The following is a 15000-nucleotide window of genomic DNA, read 5'->3' on the forward strand; positions in this document are numbered from 1 at the left end:
GCCAGTAAGTGGCCGTTGGGAGAATCGGGAAACACTTTGTTCGCCACCCTACCCCGTTGCTTGATGGCATTATCGTTGGTGGCCGAGTATTTTCATTCGGGGTAATATTCCCAATTTCTTTTGGGGAAAATAGCGACCTGCTCTTCGCTTAACCGTCAATTGCACTTTGGGTTTCAAGTCATTCCCGTTCAGTCGAGCTGCCGCTTCAGTTCTTTCGGAGGTGGTAAATGCTTTCAAAAGGCGAAGAGGAAAGATAGTTTTCAATTCGGGTAATTTCCTCTGCCAGTTCCCGTTCCCGGTAATGAATGTTTGTTTTGTGACATTATTCGCTTCCTCCGGGTCCTCCTGGTCAGTCCACTTCCACTCGATAATTAGCTCTCCGACAACGCTCCGCCACAGTTGACGACAGCTGAACAACTTCTTTTACCGGAGTACATCGACTGCTGGAGCCCGGGATTTGTAGCAGCAAATCTGTAACATCATCCTATTTAGCAAAACAGCGGCACTTCCTCACCACTGTTTCAGTTTCTTCGTCCTTTTCGTCCTTTTTTCTGCTGCTGCTTGTGTTGCTCCTTCAGTCAGCAGCCTGTTGAAGTGCTGGGCCACCCCTTGCCCCGCATGTGCGCACTGCACTGTTGCTCATACGATGATAACGAGCTTTTTGGGTTCGGCTGCTAGAGTAAAGGGCCCCGGTCCGGAATGTGAACCAGGGGACAATGAGGGCTAACCGATGAGGTTTCGAAAAGAGAGCCCCACGGGGGAATACGTATCCGGGAAATGACCCCTAGGAAATCCGGCCTGAGTCAGCACGTTCTCGCCGCCGCCACTACTCACCGATGGGAATCCCCACCGCGCACAGGATACAATCGGATTGTAATATCCTCCTCCCCAAGCGAGTGCTTTCAGGGATTTCACATCGGTATCGGTATTGTTGCCACGAGCGATCCTCTGACGGATGGAGAGTGGAAAAGAGCGACGATGGGGACTTTTGCATTTCGAATGCTGCGTACGTACCATTTCCCGTTAATTGATGTTGAATGTTTTAATAACTTAATGAGTCCGTGAGTCCATTCGACTATAAATCTAACACGCATCCCTTTCCCTCTCTCTGTCTCTCTCATTTTACGGCATTAAGGCTGACAGAACGATTTGTGAAGGCGTTCGGTTCTGTTCTGTTCATGGAAGTTGGCAGCTGCAACTTCGCGTAAAGCGGCAAACCATTTCCATTCCAAATAGCATTATCATTCTGGTCGTCGTTCAACCGATTATGCTGCCATGCTGGTACCGACACAGACAGGTAGCAGCTCCAGCATGTCCGCTTGTCTGCCAGTTTGCCAGGTGGTGTGACCATGCCATGGCCTGCCTTTTGTGTAAGTTTGCACGCTGAAACCCTCCCTGCAACGATTCTCAAACGATTCTCATTCATCCAATTAAAGTTGTCTCTGCTCCGTTCGTTTATGTGACAGACTTAAACATTAACTTTGGGAACTAACTTTGGCTTCAGCCCGTCTTCGGGTACGTGCTCCTCGGGGTCTCCCCCCCCCTGGCCACATCATTTCCACCGCACTCTTTCCGTGTTGATTTAGGGCACTTTGGGAGACGCTCCAGCCTTCAGTGGTCAATTACTGCTCCTGCGGTGTTGTTGAGCAAAGTTGGGAGAGAGTTGGAATGAAAATTTAGTAAAATCATCAAACACCATCACGCTCCTCGGTGATCATTGCTGACCACCGCTGGGTCGAAAAGGACATGCAGTGTTTACCTTTTTCCGTTTCGGTTCGCTGGATATCGGGGTTATTTCATTTAATGGTTTGCCTTCACTCGCCATTCACCGATAGAACTGTGCGACCGACTACGGAACGGGTCACCGGGACCTTGCAATGCAAACCAAGCATCTCTCTCTCGAGAGAGAGAGACCTCAAGACCGCCAGCTAGCGTTCTGCTGCTTGGCTGTTTGCTGTTGACACAAAGAAAAACAGAACAAACATCGGATGGGAGAGGCTTTGCACAATGCACATGACGACCACGAGGACGACCACGAGGACGAGTGCGAGAGAGCGACTCGGTTAAGAACTGCTTCAACTTCCCCATTGGGCGAACACTGGTCAGCGCGAGTCAGCAGTTTCCCTGGGAAACAAAGGCCGGAAAAGCATTTAACAAAAGGGGACCCTCCCTTCCTCAGGAAGGTAGCTCTCGCGCTGAATCACTAAACCATTTTCTCCTACATGATACAGCCAAGGATCCTTGGTGTGGTTGATAGCGGTGCTACTTCTACCAGAGGATACGAGACCTTGGATCCTTGGATTAAAGGCTCGTTTGCTGACCATGCAACCGGAAGTAGCTGCGGTGGCTGTTGGCTGTTGTTCCCGAGACAACGCAAAGCTCTCCTTCACGTTCAACGCCTCCTGGGACATGGTATCGTACTTACACTCTGCTTTCTGGAGGAAAAGTGCTAACGCATTTTTTGGTCATATTTTGAAAAGAAAAAGTAATTCGAGCAGCACACCACCGTATTGTGTGGGGGCCTTGTGAAAATATTACAGTTTTGGCTGCCACTTGGCCAAGGCAGGCAGGCAAAATGGATATTCTCTGTGGGCAATATGAAACGTGTGCAGCAGTAATTAATGGGTCAGCTCTGTAATTATGCAGCATGCATCGTTACTGCAGCACCGGACCGTCGTCATTGAGCGAATGCCGCATTCTACGCCGTGCTTTCTACGTGCAATTCGAAACCTCGACGGAAAAACTCGAACAACCCGACATGATGACCTCGGAAGCTCTGTTAACACTCGCTTCACTGAAGATGAATAATAAACAAAGATCCAATTAGAATCCACTGCCCAACGCTCTCATTGGCGAATGTTTGCGATACGATAACAAACTGTTACTGTATCCATCGGAAATTCGATCGATTACGATCTAACAATTGAAAATAACACTAGTTGAACCTCCTAGCAATTGCTGATATCTAACCTACCAATCACGAAAGAGAAGATAATTACTGCTTATCGATGTAAAGGCCGGCACAAACACTGAAGATTGATGCCAGGAGCTACTGACACCGAGAATAGATTGACCAATTTATGGAAGGAACTAGAACTATGGCGCCGGAAGTAGTAATTTTCCAATAACCAATTAAGCGTTTGTGCTGACCCTTGAATTGCTAGCGTGCCTTTGTCAGCATTTCCATTAAATATCAATCAACCGGCCGTCCGGACGTTATGAACCGATAAATTGATCACGGTTCACCATCAGTCTCGTTGCTGCAGCGACACGCCATGCCAGTTTCCGATATGACGAGGACGACGGATGTTGATGATGATGATGATGATAATAATAATTATTATTAGCTTCGTGTTTGCCTTAAATTTGCCATTTAATGTGTCCAACGGCTAGTGGCTCGATGAGACCAATGTATTTTCACGCCTTAATGATGGTGTAGCATGCGTAATGTTTTCGGTTCATTATGCAAATGATCGGAAAAGGATTCGCGAAATCATTTGTAGAACTGTTGTGGCAGCGATTACAGTAACAAAACGTGGGACTACCTTAAGGGGATCTAATCAGAAAGTCATTTTCACTTCATTTCCAAGAGCTTTCAAGTTGTTTTTGACCGATTTGGCGAGTTTCGTCGAATACTATCAAGTTATAAATTAAATTTACCGTGTCTGTTATCACATTCTGTCCTGTCTGTTGTTTTGGGGACAAGGCTGCTTCAAACAGATTAATTGTTGTTGATAGTGAGGTGGATTTCTTTTTTCCATTCATGTGCAACAAGCTCTGTTTTTATATAGTAAACTTCTAACAGTTGTACAAACGCTTCTTAATGTTATTTATCTTCAACCTATCTTATTTACACTACTATAATCCATCAAAATTCGTTGACTATTTTCATCATGTTCGCTCGTTTTGTATTAAAAAAATGATGGATAACTCTCCATAAATACATTTTTTATGAGTATAAATCAACATTTTTAAATGAATAAAAAATGTTGTTCCCTTGTGTCAATTAATCAATGAGTTATTCTAAAAAAGATGCCTAGTAAAATGTTTTGTTTGCATGTTTGGTTATACGGAGTAAGTTACTAATAAATCATTTATTACAACGACGAACCTGAGCTTACTCCCGTTTGCGCCCCTATTTAGCTTCATTCTAAACGATTTGCATCAAACCAGTATTTACTATCCTTCGGACTTCCAGACAACCGGAAGTGAAGTGACAGAAAAATTCATAAAACCCCAAAGTGGATTAACGTTGTTGCGCAAGTAGTGCTCAAGTGCTCTCCATAGCAGAACGAGGCGCTCCCAGGCACTGCCAACGGGAGCACAATAAATCCTTTCCGTTTCTTTTAACATCGCCCGACAAGAAAGCACTCCTTGTAAAGAGTAATCCACCATGCTCCCACCAACTGGAAGACTAAACAAAAGCCGAACCCACGGCGACCGACCCATCTATCTATATACAGCTTCCTGTCGTTGTTGTTGTTGTTGTTGTTAAACCATGGCGTGGGGTGTGGATGTGCAGCATTGACTGGCGCCCTGCGGCACCATCCTCGCGGTATTGCAACAAAGGCAGCTTTCCACGAGATGCATCCTGGGACGTGCGGCCACGCCAAAAGATAAACTGCAATGCGGAAAATACGCTGGATGAAAAATGTTGCCCAGTAACTCCATCTGCTACCGTCCGCATCTGAAACCCGCTGCTAACGGCGTTCCCCGGGTGTTCACGGGAAATCATCTTAAGACGATGGTCTTTCGTCTTCGTTACAAAGTTACTTTTCCAACACCGGCATGACAGAGAGATGAATACAAGGCTGTAAGGGCTGTCAGGATAAATACTCTCCCATCCAAATCGAGTGTCAGTGGATCACTTCGTAACACTTCCAGCCACAGCTGGCTGATTGAAGTATTTCCTTAACAAATCTATTCACGACTGTAACAAATCCCTTTTTCCACAAACCACAATCACGTATGGAATGTTCCAGAAAATGCTCCAAAAATGTTGAAAATAGTTGTAGCAGCCTAATGACCGTCACGGCAGTAGCCGCTCGCCAAACAAGCTATTTGGCAGCAAAAGTGTAGGGCGTAACGGATGGTCCATGTGCAGAAGATACTCGGTCGCTATCGGTTCCACCGGACGATGCAGGCATGCATTCCGGTTTGTTCCTCAATAGCAGGTGCAAGGGAGATAGCTGTGAACCGGTGAATTCCAATCGTGTAGCGCGACTCCCTTTCCCAACTGCTCTGTGAGATGATTAGTAGTCCAAGCGTTCTATCCGTTGCCAGGCTCCCGTTAGCACGCCCTGCCTGCACTGCATACATCCCGTTGTACGTTCTCTAGACCATTGGTGGCGTTGTGGCGAAGGTTCTGGTCGAGAGGTTCTTCGGTTTGCGGACCAGTTAACGGTCTCTGTCGGTGGGCAACAAATGGGATGAACGGACCATCGCCGCCGTGATGGTCTATCGGTCAGACCGCGCAGGCATTCGTTGCTGCACTACGAAGAAAGAGCCTACACACCGCCTCACCTTGCATTTCCTCTGCGGCTCCTATGCTTCACTATAACACAGATTTACCGGGCTGAAATTGAAAAATTGTTCTGTAAACAATTTGCAAACAATTTCACCAACCTTTTTCACCAAAGAGACCTTGCAGCTGCAGCGCCGCGCATCATGTATCCTGCGATCCTGCGAAAGTGCACCACGTCCTTCACAATCGCGCTGCAATCGCGGTATCCGAGTGGGGGGGGGGGGGGTACATTCCGTTCAAATTTGCATACTTTGCAGAATAATTTCACACAAAACACACACGGGCGAGCAAAATACACAAACTTCTTCCCGTGCTTGCGGAACACTAGGAAGCAGTCACGAGTGAACTTGACTTCTGGGGTCCGCTCTGTATGCTTGCTTTGATGCAGTTGCATCCCAGGTGCACTGTGCATCTCCATGGCATGCCACGATGTTCGAGGTTGTGTTCCCGGGGGGGCGGGATGGATGGAAAACTATTAATTGTTTTTCTCTGAAAGCTGCAACTGAGCATTGCTGCCTTGCGGAACACAAGAGTACCCTCCTGTTGGAGGACAGATTATAGCCATTTCTCACTCTTTGGCATCGGTCGGCATTCATATTCTAGGCTGGGTTCATGTGCTGCATAATCAAGTTAAACAAGAAGAATTTTGCCTCTATCAAAAGCAGTTTGTAGTTTCTGGTTGGTTGTGAAAGTTGATAAGCATGTACGTCCCGACCCAATACGCCGATGTAGCATATCCTTCACAGTCATTTCTAACTAGCACAGGTACTTAGAACATACCACCACATATCACAGCTGGCTTAAAAGTTCCTCATAACCTGATAATAGCCACGCCAGACGGCGGCAGTTGTTCGTTATCGCTTACCATTATGAGGCCAACGCTTGTAACAGAAGAGAAGCTGTGGCTTAGAAAGGAGTGGCCCCTTTTTTGTGCATGATGTTGCTGCTGCTACGGCTTCCGATGCAGAGGTGCATGCCCTGCTGCACATCTCGTTCACCGTTAGCTAGCAGTCAAAACATCGCAACACCCAGTGCCCCAGTACGGGCCGCCAGCCAATGGGTGGCCTGTAATGCACAAATGCACACCGCGTGCACCGCGTGCATCCGACGATTCCTTTCGTTTGCATCGATGTGTGGCCCGCCGCCGCCCTTGAAATGCTGCCTCCGTGGAGGAAAGCGCACTTCAGGTGCGCCGTAATGAGCAAACTAGTGTTTTAATTGGTGCAACGCCCGAAGATCGGTGTGTTTCCATGCTCGCTCCCGTTTTGCCAGCAAGAGCCCTAAATCGAGGTGTGTGCACCGGTCGATGACGAGCCGTCTAACTATCTGGACTCACATGATGTACAGATTTTTCGCGAACAAATCTCCGCTAGACGATGGCGACGACGAGCGTCTAGGTCCGTTATCACTACTCGATTGGTATGGATTGAATCGCTATGCTATGCTGGCAGTGGTTGGTGTAAGTAGCGATTTGTTTTCAATCTTCTACTTGACACCATGGTACCATGCTAAGAAAAGGCTGAGATTAAACTGCTGTTAAAGCATTAAAGCAATGATCTACGGAGATTGTTTAACAATACGTTTGGAGCACACCACATCTTCGCATTTGATTTGTTGGTAATAGAATTATAAAATCATTTCTAATTATTTCTCTCAAAAGTTATTACAATCTCCAGCTGCTCGAAAGTGCTCGTTATACGCTCGGGTTACGACGGAAAGATCACCAACTAAGGGATTCGATTTGCAAAATGGCACCTTTCTCATCAGTTGTCAGTAACGATTTCATTAAAATGGAGACATCGTCCTGCACTTTTGCACGCCCACCGGGAGGCCCTCCTCGTGCTGTGTGCTTTCTGCAAACACTTTCTAATTAAATTACTCCCTTCCCCCTTTCATGAACGCCACCCGTTCGTATGGTTATGCTTTTCCAATATGCGATGATACGGTGCTGGTTGCTGGCCGCCTCAAAAATGGCCTGCAGATGGCAGCCATCCGCTTGAGCCCGGTGTCTCGTGCACACACGCGATCATGATAGGAATTTCGGAGACACCGAACCGAACGCCGCAAGGCAGGATGAAGCAGCAACTAACCAACCTGTGCCTGCCTGCTTGCCTTGGTTCCGCTTCCTTTCTCGTTAGATTCGACACGAGATTCCGTGTCCTCCGGCTGCAAAAGGAGACGGGGCTTTAGTTGTTATCCGCGCTCCTCCGCTGGTCTCCAGAGTTTCGGATGTGCGACGTGTACGTGTCACAACATTACCACACGGCAAGGCAGGAGCAGCATCACCGGAAAACATGACATGAAGAAGCTGGTGGCGGTGAGACCGTCCGCGGTATGGAACATGCTTCTAGTAAACCACTGCTCTCTCTCTCTCTGGATGTTCCTGGTCCTGGCCACACGGGCATAAACTTGTCCTAAAATAGTGAAAGGAGGAACAACGTATGGATGAAAGGAGTATGAAAATATTAATCGACAGCTGGCGAGGTTGGCGCGCGCTGCACCATCAGAATGCTCCATCGAATGTTGTCGACGGCGATGTTTTACATGGATATACCTTCCGAGGTGCGTTCGGTTGGCTAATTTTTCTTTTTTGTGCTCCATCCTCCGAAGACTTCTCTTCTCGGCTACGTGCTCCAGTTGGCGCCCACTGGGGAGGAATGTAGCGTTGAACAACAAACTCTCACACCAGACGTGTCGGTCTCTCGCACCCTGGAGCAGAAACCCGAGCTGGTGGTGCCTTTTCCTTGTTCCGAATCCGGTGCTTTAATTGATTTACCTGTATGGTGGGTAGTGAACCGTTTAAGTGATTGAAAAGTGATTAAAACCCATTAACAGCAGAGTGTCTACCAGTAGTGTAGTGACCTTATCTAATGGATTGCGACGATCCCTGGTGTGTTGCCTTGTGTACACGGAGCCCTCCGGCACAATTAAAGGTACTTTGGCCAGATTTATGTGCTCTGGCGGCTTCGGTTCACCCCCTTGCATATCTTATCCAGACGATTAATCCTACCGGCTTCTCACTTTACGGTTTTGTTTCGAGGTTTCGGTGTGGCCTCTCTGCGAGGCTGATTGTCAACCACATACCCTCCACCTGGACCTCCTTCCTCTCCCTCCTGTCGCAACATCATTAAAAAGTACAAAATTTATGTCCAGCAACACTTTATTTACCTTTACCGGCCACCGGACGGAATGTTCCTGGAGCGGACATTTGGATAGAGGGAAAGCAACAACCCCCTCAAAAAAAAAAGCATTTCAAAATGTCCCCTCAGTAGGCGGTGTTCCAGGTGGTGCGAGTGTTCCATGAAAATATGGTCCCTTTCATCGTGCAGCGGGTCACAAGGTGTGGTGCCTACAGGCCACAGTTTTGGACCGGAGCGGAACTGAAGAAACGAAAATCAATGCTCCTGTCCTTCGAAAAAAAAAACTGCCCAGAGAGAGAGAGAGAGAGAGAAAGAGAGCCAACGGCGGGTCCATTCCGATGAAAATTCCCTCTTTCCGGTTCTCTCACTCTCGTCCTGGTGCAAAGTTTACTTGGATAAAAAAGTGGAAGGATAAAAGGAAGGGAGAGGGGCACCTGCCAGAACCGGGCTAATCAGGCGAACCGGCCACGAGATTAGATTGACCGATAAAAGGAAATAAAAGCCCGCCACAATGCTGAAATCGGGCCCTGCGGCCCTGTCCATTCGGTGTCCGGTGACCGGTGGAGAGGCATTTTGGACCATTCGCTTGGCGAATGTGTTTCGTGTAAGGGTGGTTTCGTCCCGCACTCTGGCACCCTCGGGTACACACCGGCTACTAAACGATAACGGCCATTCCAAGAAAAACTCTTGACCAAAAAAGGAAGAAAAAAACACAAAAACACAAGGCAAACCCTCGTCGTTGCCGGCGCTGGCCGGTCACATTCTTCAGGTGGAATCCCTCTCCTCAAAGGAGGTCCTCAGGTTACCTCGTGTTCTTCTCCTAATTCTCCCTCCAGTCATCCATTCCTCAGTGACACGAACAAACGGAAAAGAAATGGGTTTTAAATAAATACGAACATCGCCGTCGTCGTCGTCGTCGTCGTCGTCGTCGTCGGAACTCACTCGCTTTTCGGTTTTCGGTCTTCCGGAACGATGGCGTTCGGCCGGCCGGCGCGTTGTGTCACGCAATGTCAAGTTGTAAAAGCTTCCTACCCAGCTCAAGAAGGGTCCTCCGCTCTGGGGTCAATGGTTCATTTTTACAACCATCGAGGCGCTCTTTAAGAAACGCGTCCACGAACAGCAAGAACGAAAGCGGATTCGTGTGAGGTCCTTTGCACGGAGGCCACCAGCACGCTTTAAGGCACGCGTGGCTGAAAGTGTTTAGCGAAAAATGTGCTAGATTGCTGGAATTTTAATGGGAATTTGCGACGAGACTGGCGCTGATGGCTAGGGCTGGTGTCATAATTTTCACTCGAATTTGGAGTTGTCATGCACGACCGAACGGAAGGTGATTGGCCATTCTTTTAACACCTCCAGGTGGTGGAAACACATTCGTGTGTTAATTTATATCATTCGTGAGACTCAGCGATGTCTTAAGAGTGGTATTTAGTAACAGATTCCCGATGTTTAATATGCATAATTCAATGTTTTGTTGAAAAAGTTTGACTAACTTTAACATAACTAAAAAGTTTAACGATGTGGTTCAGCAAAAATAGAGAAAACGGTAAAAAACCAATATCTACACCACTAAAAAGTTGCATTGTTTCAGGGGTTGAATATTTTATCTATCTGGTAGGGGGAGGGAGTGAAAGGGATGCATTTGGGACGTAACGGCTCCATTCCCTTTCCCCTACACACCTTCAACATATTTTTAAGATTGTGGCATATTTAATGGGTTATTTAGCAATTTACAGTTCTTTGCAAACTCCTGAAAGTAAGCAATTTGATAGGAAAGTATATATTGGTTTTTTACCCGTTTATTTAGTTCAATTGTATACCAAAAAAAAAAATATGCAATTTGACAGAGATGTAGATATTGGTTTTCAAATTTTGTACATATTGATTCTTTTTGTATAATTTGCTTTTTTTATTGCAATTTATACTTTAACTTTTTCTTTGAAAAAATGTTTGTTTTTATATTTAGCAACTTTTTATTAACGATTTTATACATTCCTATTTGAAACTTTATCTTTTTCTACCTTTTCCTATATCTTTTCTACATTCTATATTCTTTTGAATTATTTTTTACAAACTTCCCAATGAAATTTGTTGTTTGTTGATTATGGAAATTGAATTTTGTTATTGAAAACATGAAAGCGAAACTAATCCACGCTTCCGTAACATCTTCTTCCCTCTCTTCCAGACGTCACCGTCCGGTACTACCGCGGATTGCCACACGTTACCGTGCCACTGCCATCGCGGAACGAGCGCTGCCAGTTCACGCTCCGACCGGTCACGCACTGCGTCGGTGACTTTATCGAGATGCTAAAGGTGGAGGACCGCGGTATCGACCGGGCCGCCATACTGAACCGCGACGGCGTCCGGATAGCGGCCGCCTGTTCCATCGAGAACCTGATGGATGACGAGTTCTGGTAGGTTCCTGATGGGTGGCGGTCCTGATGTTTGCGCCAACAGCACATTCGGTTGAGAAATAACTACTTCCGGCTACAAAGCCACCTGCAGTAACACCAGCACCAGCTCCCCATTCGTGACCACCGGGCGTTATCTAGAAAGCATAATCCTGCCCGGGAGAGCCATGCCTCGAAACGGAAACGGAAACAACTCGACTGCAGGTTCGATTCGGACCAGGCTGGAGAAAAGCTTTCCATTGATTAAATTTCAATGGTACTGCTTCACAATTGCTTGAAAGCAGGAGACAGAGTGAGAGAGCGTCGGCTACAATTTAATCCTTTTACGCGAAGGCACGGAAGGTCGGAGTGAAACTTTGCCGTGTCCGTAGGGACGCACTTCCCCTTGTTTTGTGGTATACAACGCTCATCACTTCAAGAAGTCTTAGCTTCAAACCGCTTGACACTCCTCAAGATAACAGTGTAAGAACACGCTCAAGAAGCTGCCCTTCTATGGCCGCAACAACTTGAGGTCGATGATTCCCGAAGACGAAGGCTGAAGGCGACTGTATCGAGATGGCAGAGTGATTTCAAGCGGTCCAATCGATCGATATCGATGTACAAGGTGCTTGTCAGTACCGGGATGGATGGACGAACGGGGATTAAAAACCAAATTAAATAACTTTCAGTGTTCTCGGTGTTCTCGGGCCCACGGTATCGATTGATATGGGCCATTGGACTTGTGGAAACTCTAGCTGCGCGATGGAGATGATGGAGAAAACCCCCTGAGGTGAACCCACGACAGAAGCGATTAAAACTATTGTAACCGGTTGATACTCGATTCCCCTGGCTGCGATCGGATTGAAAGATGAATCTAGTTAATTTGCTTAATTGAAATTGAATTCTTATAGCGCCTACGGTGGCAACGGTGGCAACTGAGGTTGAAGCTGTGGTTTGCCGGAATGTCCCTAAAACGGCGTCACTTACCACGGTAAAGCGGCGAAGAGGGAACCATTTTCTTCTGCCGCGCTGTGTAATGGCGTGATCAAGATGAGAGAAACGTTTAACCGCTTCTTGGTGCGGTGAAAAGCAAGCTTAATTGTCACACCACAAAACCCGAGCGCTTCTAATTGGATGAAAACAGAGCAAACGTTTGGGGGCGACTTTGAGCGCGTGACTCGTTGTGGCCGTTGCCACCGTTTGTTGTCAAGCAACCACCGGTAGTAGCCCATGGGCTGCTGTGTGCTGTGTTGGATGAGATTTCGCTCAACAACCAACCACACGACAGACCACCCACCACCATGTGCCATGTGAAACAATAATTAATATTACAATTAATGCTCAGCAAGATTGTTGTGCCGTAATCGTTTGTTTGGTGATTGTGTCCAAAAGCGAACAAATGAATATTTGATGAAAACACTTAACACACTCGCACTCGATGACGATTCCATGTTGCCCTCTTGATCGTTTCGTGTTTCGTACGCTTGCTCGCTTGACTTCCATGAATTCTGACCGCGCCGCTGTGCTGTCGGGAACGTATATTTTAATTAAATTTCATTCCGAATTTACGGACGACGCTATCTGTTATCAACGAACCCGGTAGTGCACAGTGATTGCCCTATCACAAGCGTAACTGATTGCCGGGTTTTTTTGGGGCGAGGAGGACAAGCAATGTTTCCTGGTACCATGGACGGTTTCATGAATATCCGCACATTCGACCTCGAACCGATCGGATTGAACGGTGAACGATGGTCGACTCCGAACCGCCGCACCATTCTAAATTGGATCATTCCGTTGGTGGCGGCCGAGCTGGCGTGGGATGGTGGATGAGAGCGTAAGATGGCAAATCAGATTGGTTTTCCTGATTGCCCCCGGGGTGTGGTGGTCCCTCGGTGTCCATTATCGGTACGATATTAATCCTCGGACCACCACCCCCTCAAGGCTCAAGCACGGCACAGCATATTGTTGCGTTCCCGTTCCCATCCCGGCCAATCGATGCAGAACCGGGGTCTCTCTTTAACCCACCCGTGGCTGTTGTTTGTTTTGATTCTCCCGTCCACCGTCTCCGTCGGTCATTTGTCTTATCGGTCGCGACCGAACAAAATTAGTTTTTTACTCCACTGGGAACCAACCTCCTCCCTCGTGGTGGTCAATTCTGCAAACGTCATCACAAAACGAGTAACACGTTGGAGTGCGTGAGAGTTGCTGTTGTCGAGGGTCCGTTAGTGAAATGACCGGTAACGCAATGGTGCTATTACGCGGCTAGATTAGATTCGGTCCGGGGAGGTCGCACGTGACAAGCACACCGGTGTTGGGACATGTTTCCCATCAATCCAGGCGGCGGCGTACCGGCTTCTACATTTGCTGCTGGACTGTTCGCACTTCTTTATTCGCACGCATGATTTATCAGCGACAAGTCATCGACGCGAGGGGCGAGTTTGGTTACACCACAAGTGCCAACAAGTGTTTTGTTGTGATGGCGTAAATTAATTAAACTTTTTTTTTTGTAACAGCTTACAGTAACCGGCGATGATGTGAGTTCATTAATTAATCTGACTTGGTTGAGCCATTTCATAATCCTTCGTTCCGTTTCTAACTCGCTGTCCAGTCATCGCATTCATCTGCATTAATTAGATTATGCTGCGAACGGGAGAACGGCACAGGAATAAAGAATAATACATTATCTGCCATCGATATCGGCCAATCGTGCTGCCGTGATTGATTTCGCAATCAATCGCAGCACAATCGACATGAGAACACTACCCGGGGAAAATCCACTCGGCTTAGCAAACAAACAAACAAAGCACTAAGCAGAAAGCACTCAAACAAGTGTCACTCGAATGGCCTCCGCCCGGTGAAAGCGGTGAACGGGATGTCGATCGATTCCCGGTGTCATCCAATAATACGAAACGGTCCTCTCGATGACGAATCATGGATCGGGATCGGGAAAATCCCTCTTACATCCACTTGGCTTGACACATTTAATTAATTAGCCCCTCAGAGTCAGAGAGGACCGTGGATCTGGTCGCTCGATATCATTCATTTCTTTACCTTCGACAGTGAAGACGCTCTTGACTGTCACTTGATCGATACCTCCTTACCGGTGGTGGTGATGATGGATTATAATTTGATCTTTATCGCTAATCGCATCGATCCGATATCGGTCGGATAATCCTGCACTCCATGCCATCCATTGTTCACGGACAAGGCTCACCACTTTGGAGCCACATTAAGAGCTGCGTTCTGCATCGATTTCACCGCAGTCTCGCAAACCGGGACCAGCCAGTCGGTTGATTTAATTGATTAGCGTAAACGTGCGGTGCAGCTTGACTGATATTTGGGTCAGAATAGTGCACGAGCGTTCGCTCTGATGGTTCACCATTGAATCGCGGAATGCATGGAATGCCTTGAATTTGGTGCGAATATGTGCTGTGCATGGAATTAATTATACCTCCTTTAGTGGACCAGGGGTCAGTGTATGTTACCTGAGCCTTAACCACATTCGAGTTTGTGAGCGAGTAATAGGCCCAGGGCGGTCGCACATTGCAATCGATTCTTCGAGTTTCCGTTTGATGTACGATTACTCGCGTAAAGCCCCTTTATCCTAACCTCTCGACGTGCAACCTAAGAACCATTAGTCGTTGTCGAGAGACTTATACGGTCCTTTGTGTGCCGTCGATGCCGCGGCGAGAGAGAATTCCGAGTGCACTTGAAGGTACACCGTCGTTCGCCGTCCGGAGTATTCCGGTTCTGGTGAGGTGGAAATGAAAAATAGTGCCAGACCCGAACCCTTGAAAGTGAAGCAAGCTCGATCCAAGTAACCCGAACGAGCTCTTTCTCGAACGCGATGGAGACGCCCGGTGGTTCACGAAAGCAACGGCTTTTTGCACCAATTAAAGATGGCTTTGCACCTCATCCTGTTGGTTTTTATTTGACAAATGGTGCATGA

The 15000-nt window shown here is 47.3% G+C and overlaps 1 protein-coding gene across 5 annotated transcripts in view; it reads left to right on the plus strand.

The window, feature by feature from the left end:
* Positions 1-15000, plus strand: part of LOC126578935 (calcium uniporter protein, mitochondrial) — a 100048-nt gene that overhangs the window by 82122 nt on the left and 2926 nt on the right. For all 5 annotated transcript variants that reach the window (XM_050242017.1, XM_050242018.1, XM_050242015.1 and 2 more), the window contains exon 4: positions 10847-11075. In XM_050242017.1, the coding sequence (XP_050097974.1) occupies positions 10847-11075 (229 nt within the window). The remainder of the gene's footprint in view (positions 1-10846; positions 11076-15000) is intronic.

Source organism: Anopheles aquasalis, chromosome 3, assembly GCF_943734665.1.
Source record: "Anopheles aquasalis chromosome 3, idAnoAquaMG_Q_19, whole genome shotgun sequence".
In the NCBI taxonomy this organism is placed as follows: domain Eukaryota; kingdom Metazoa; phylum Arthropoda; class Insecta; order Diptera; family Culicidae; genus Anopheles; species Anopheles aquasalis.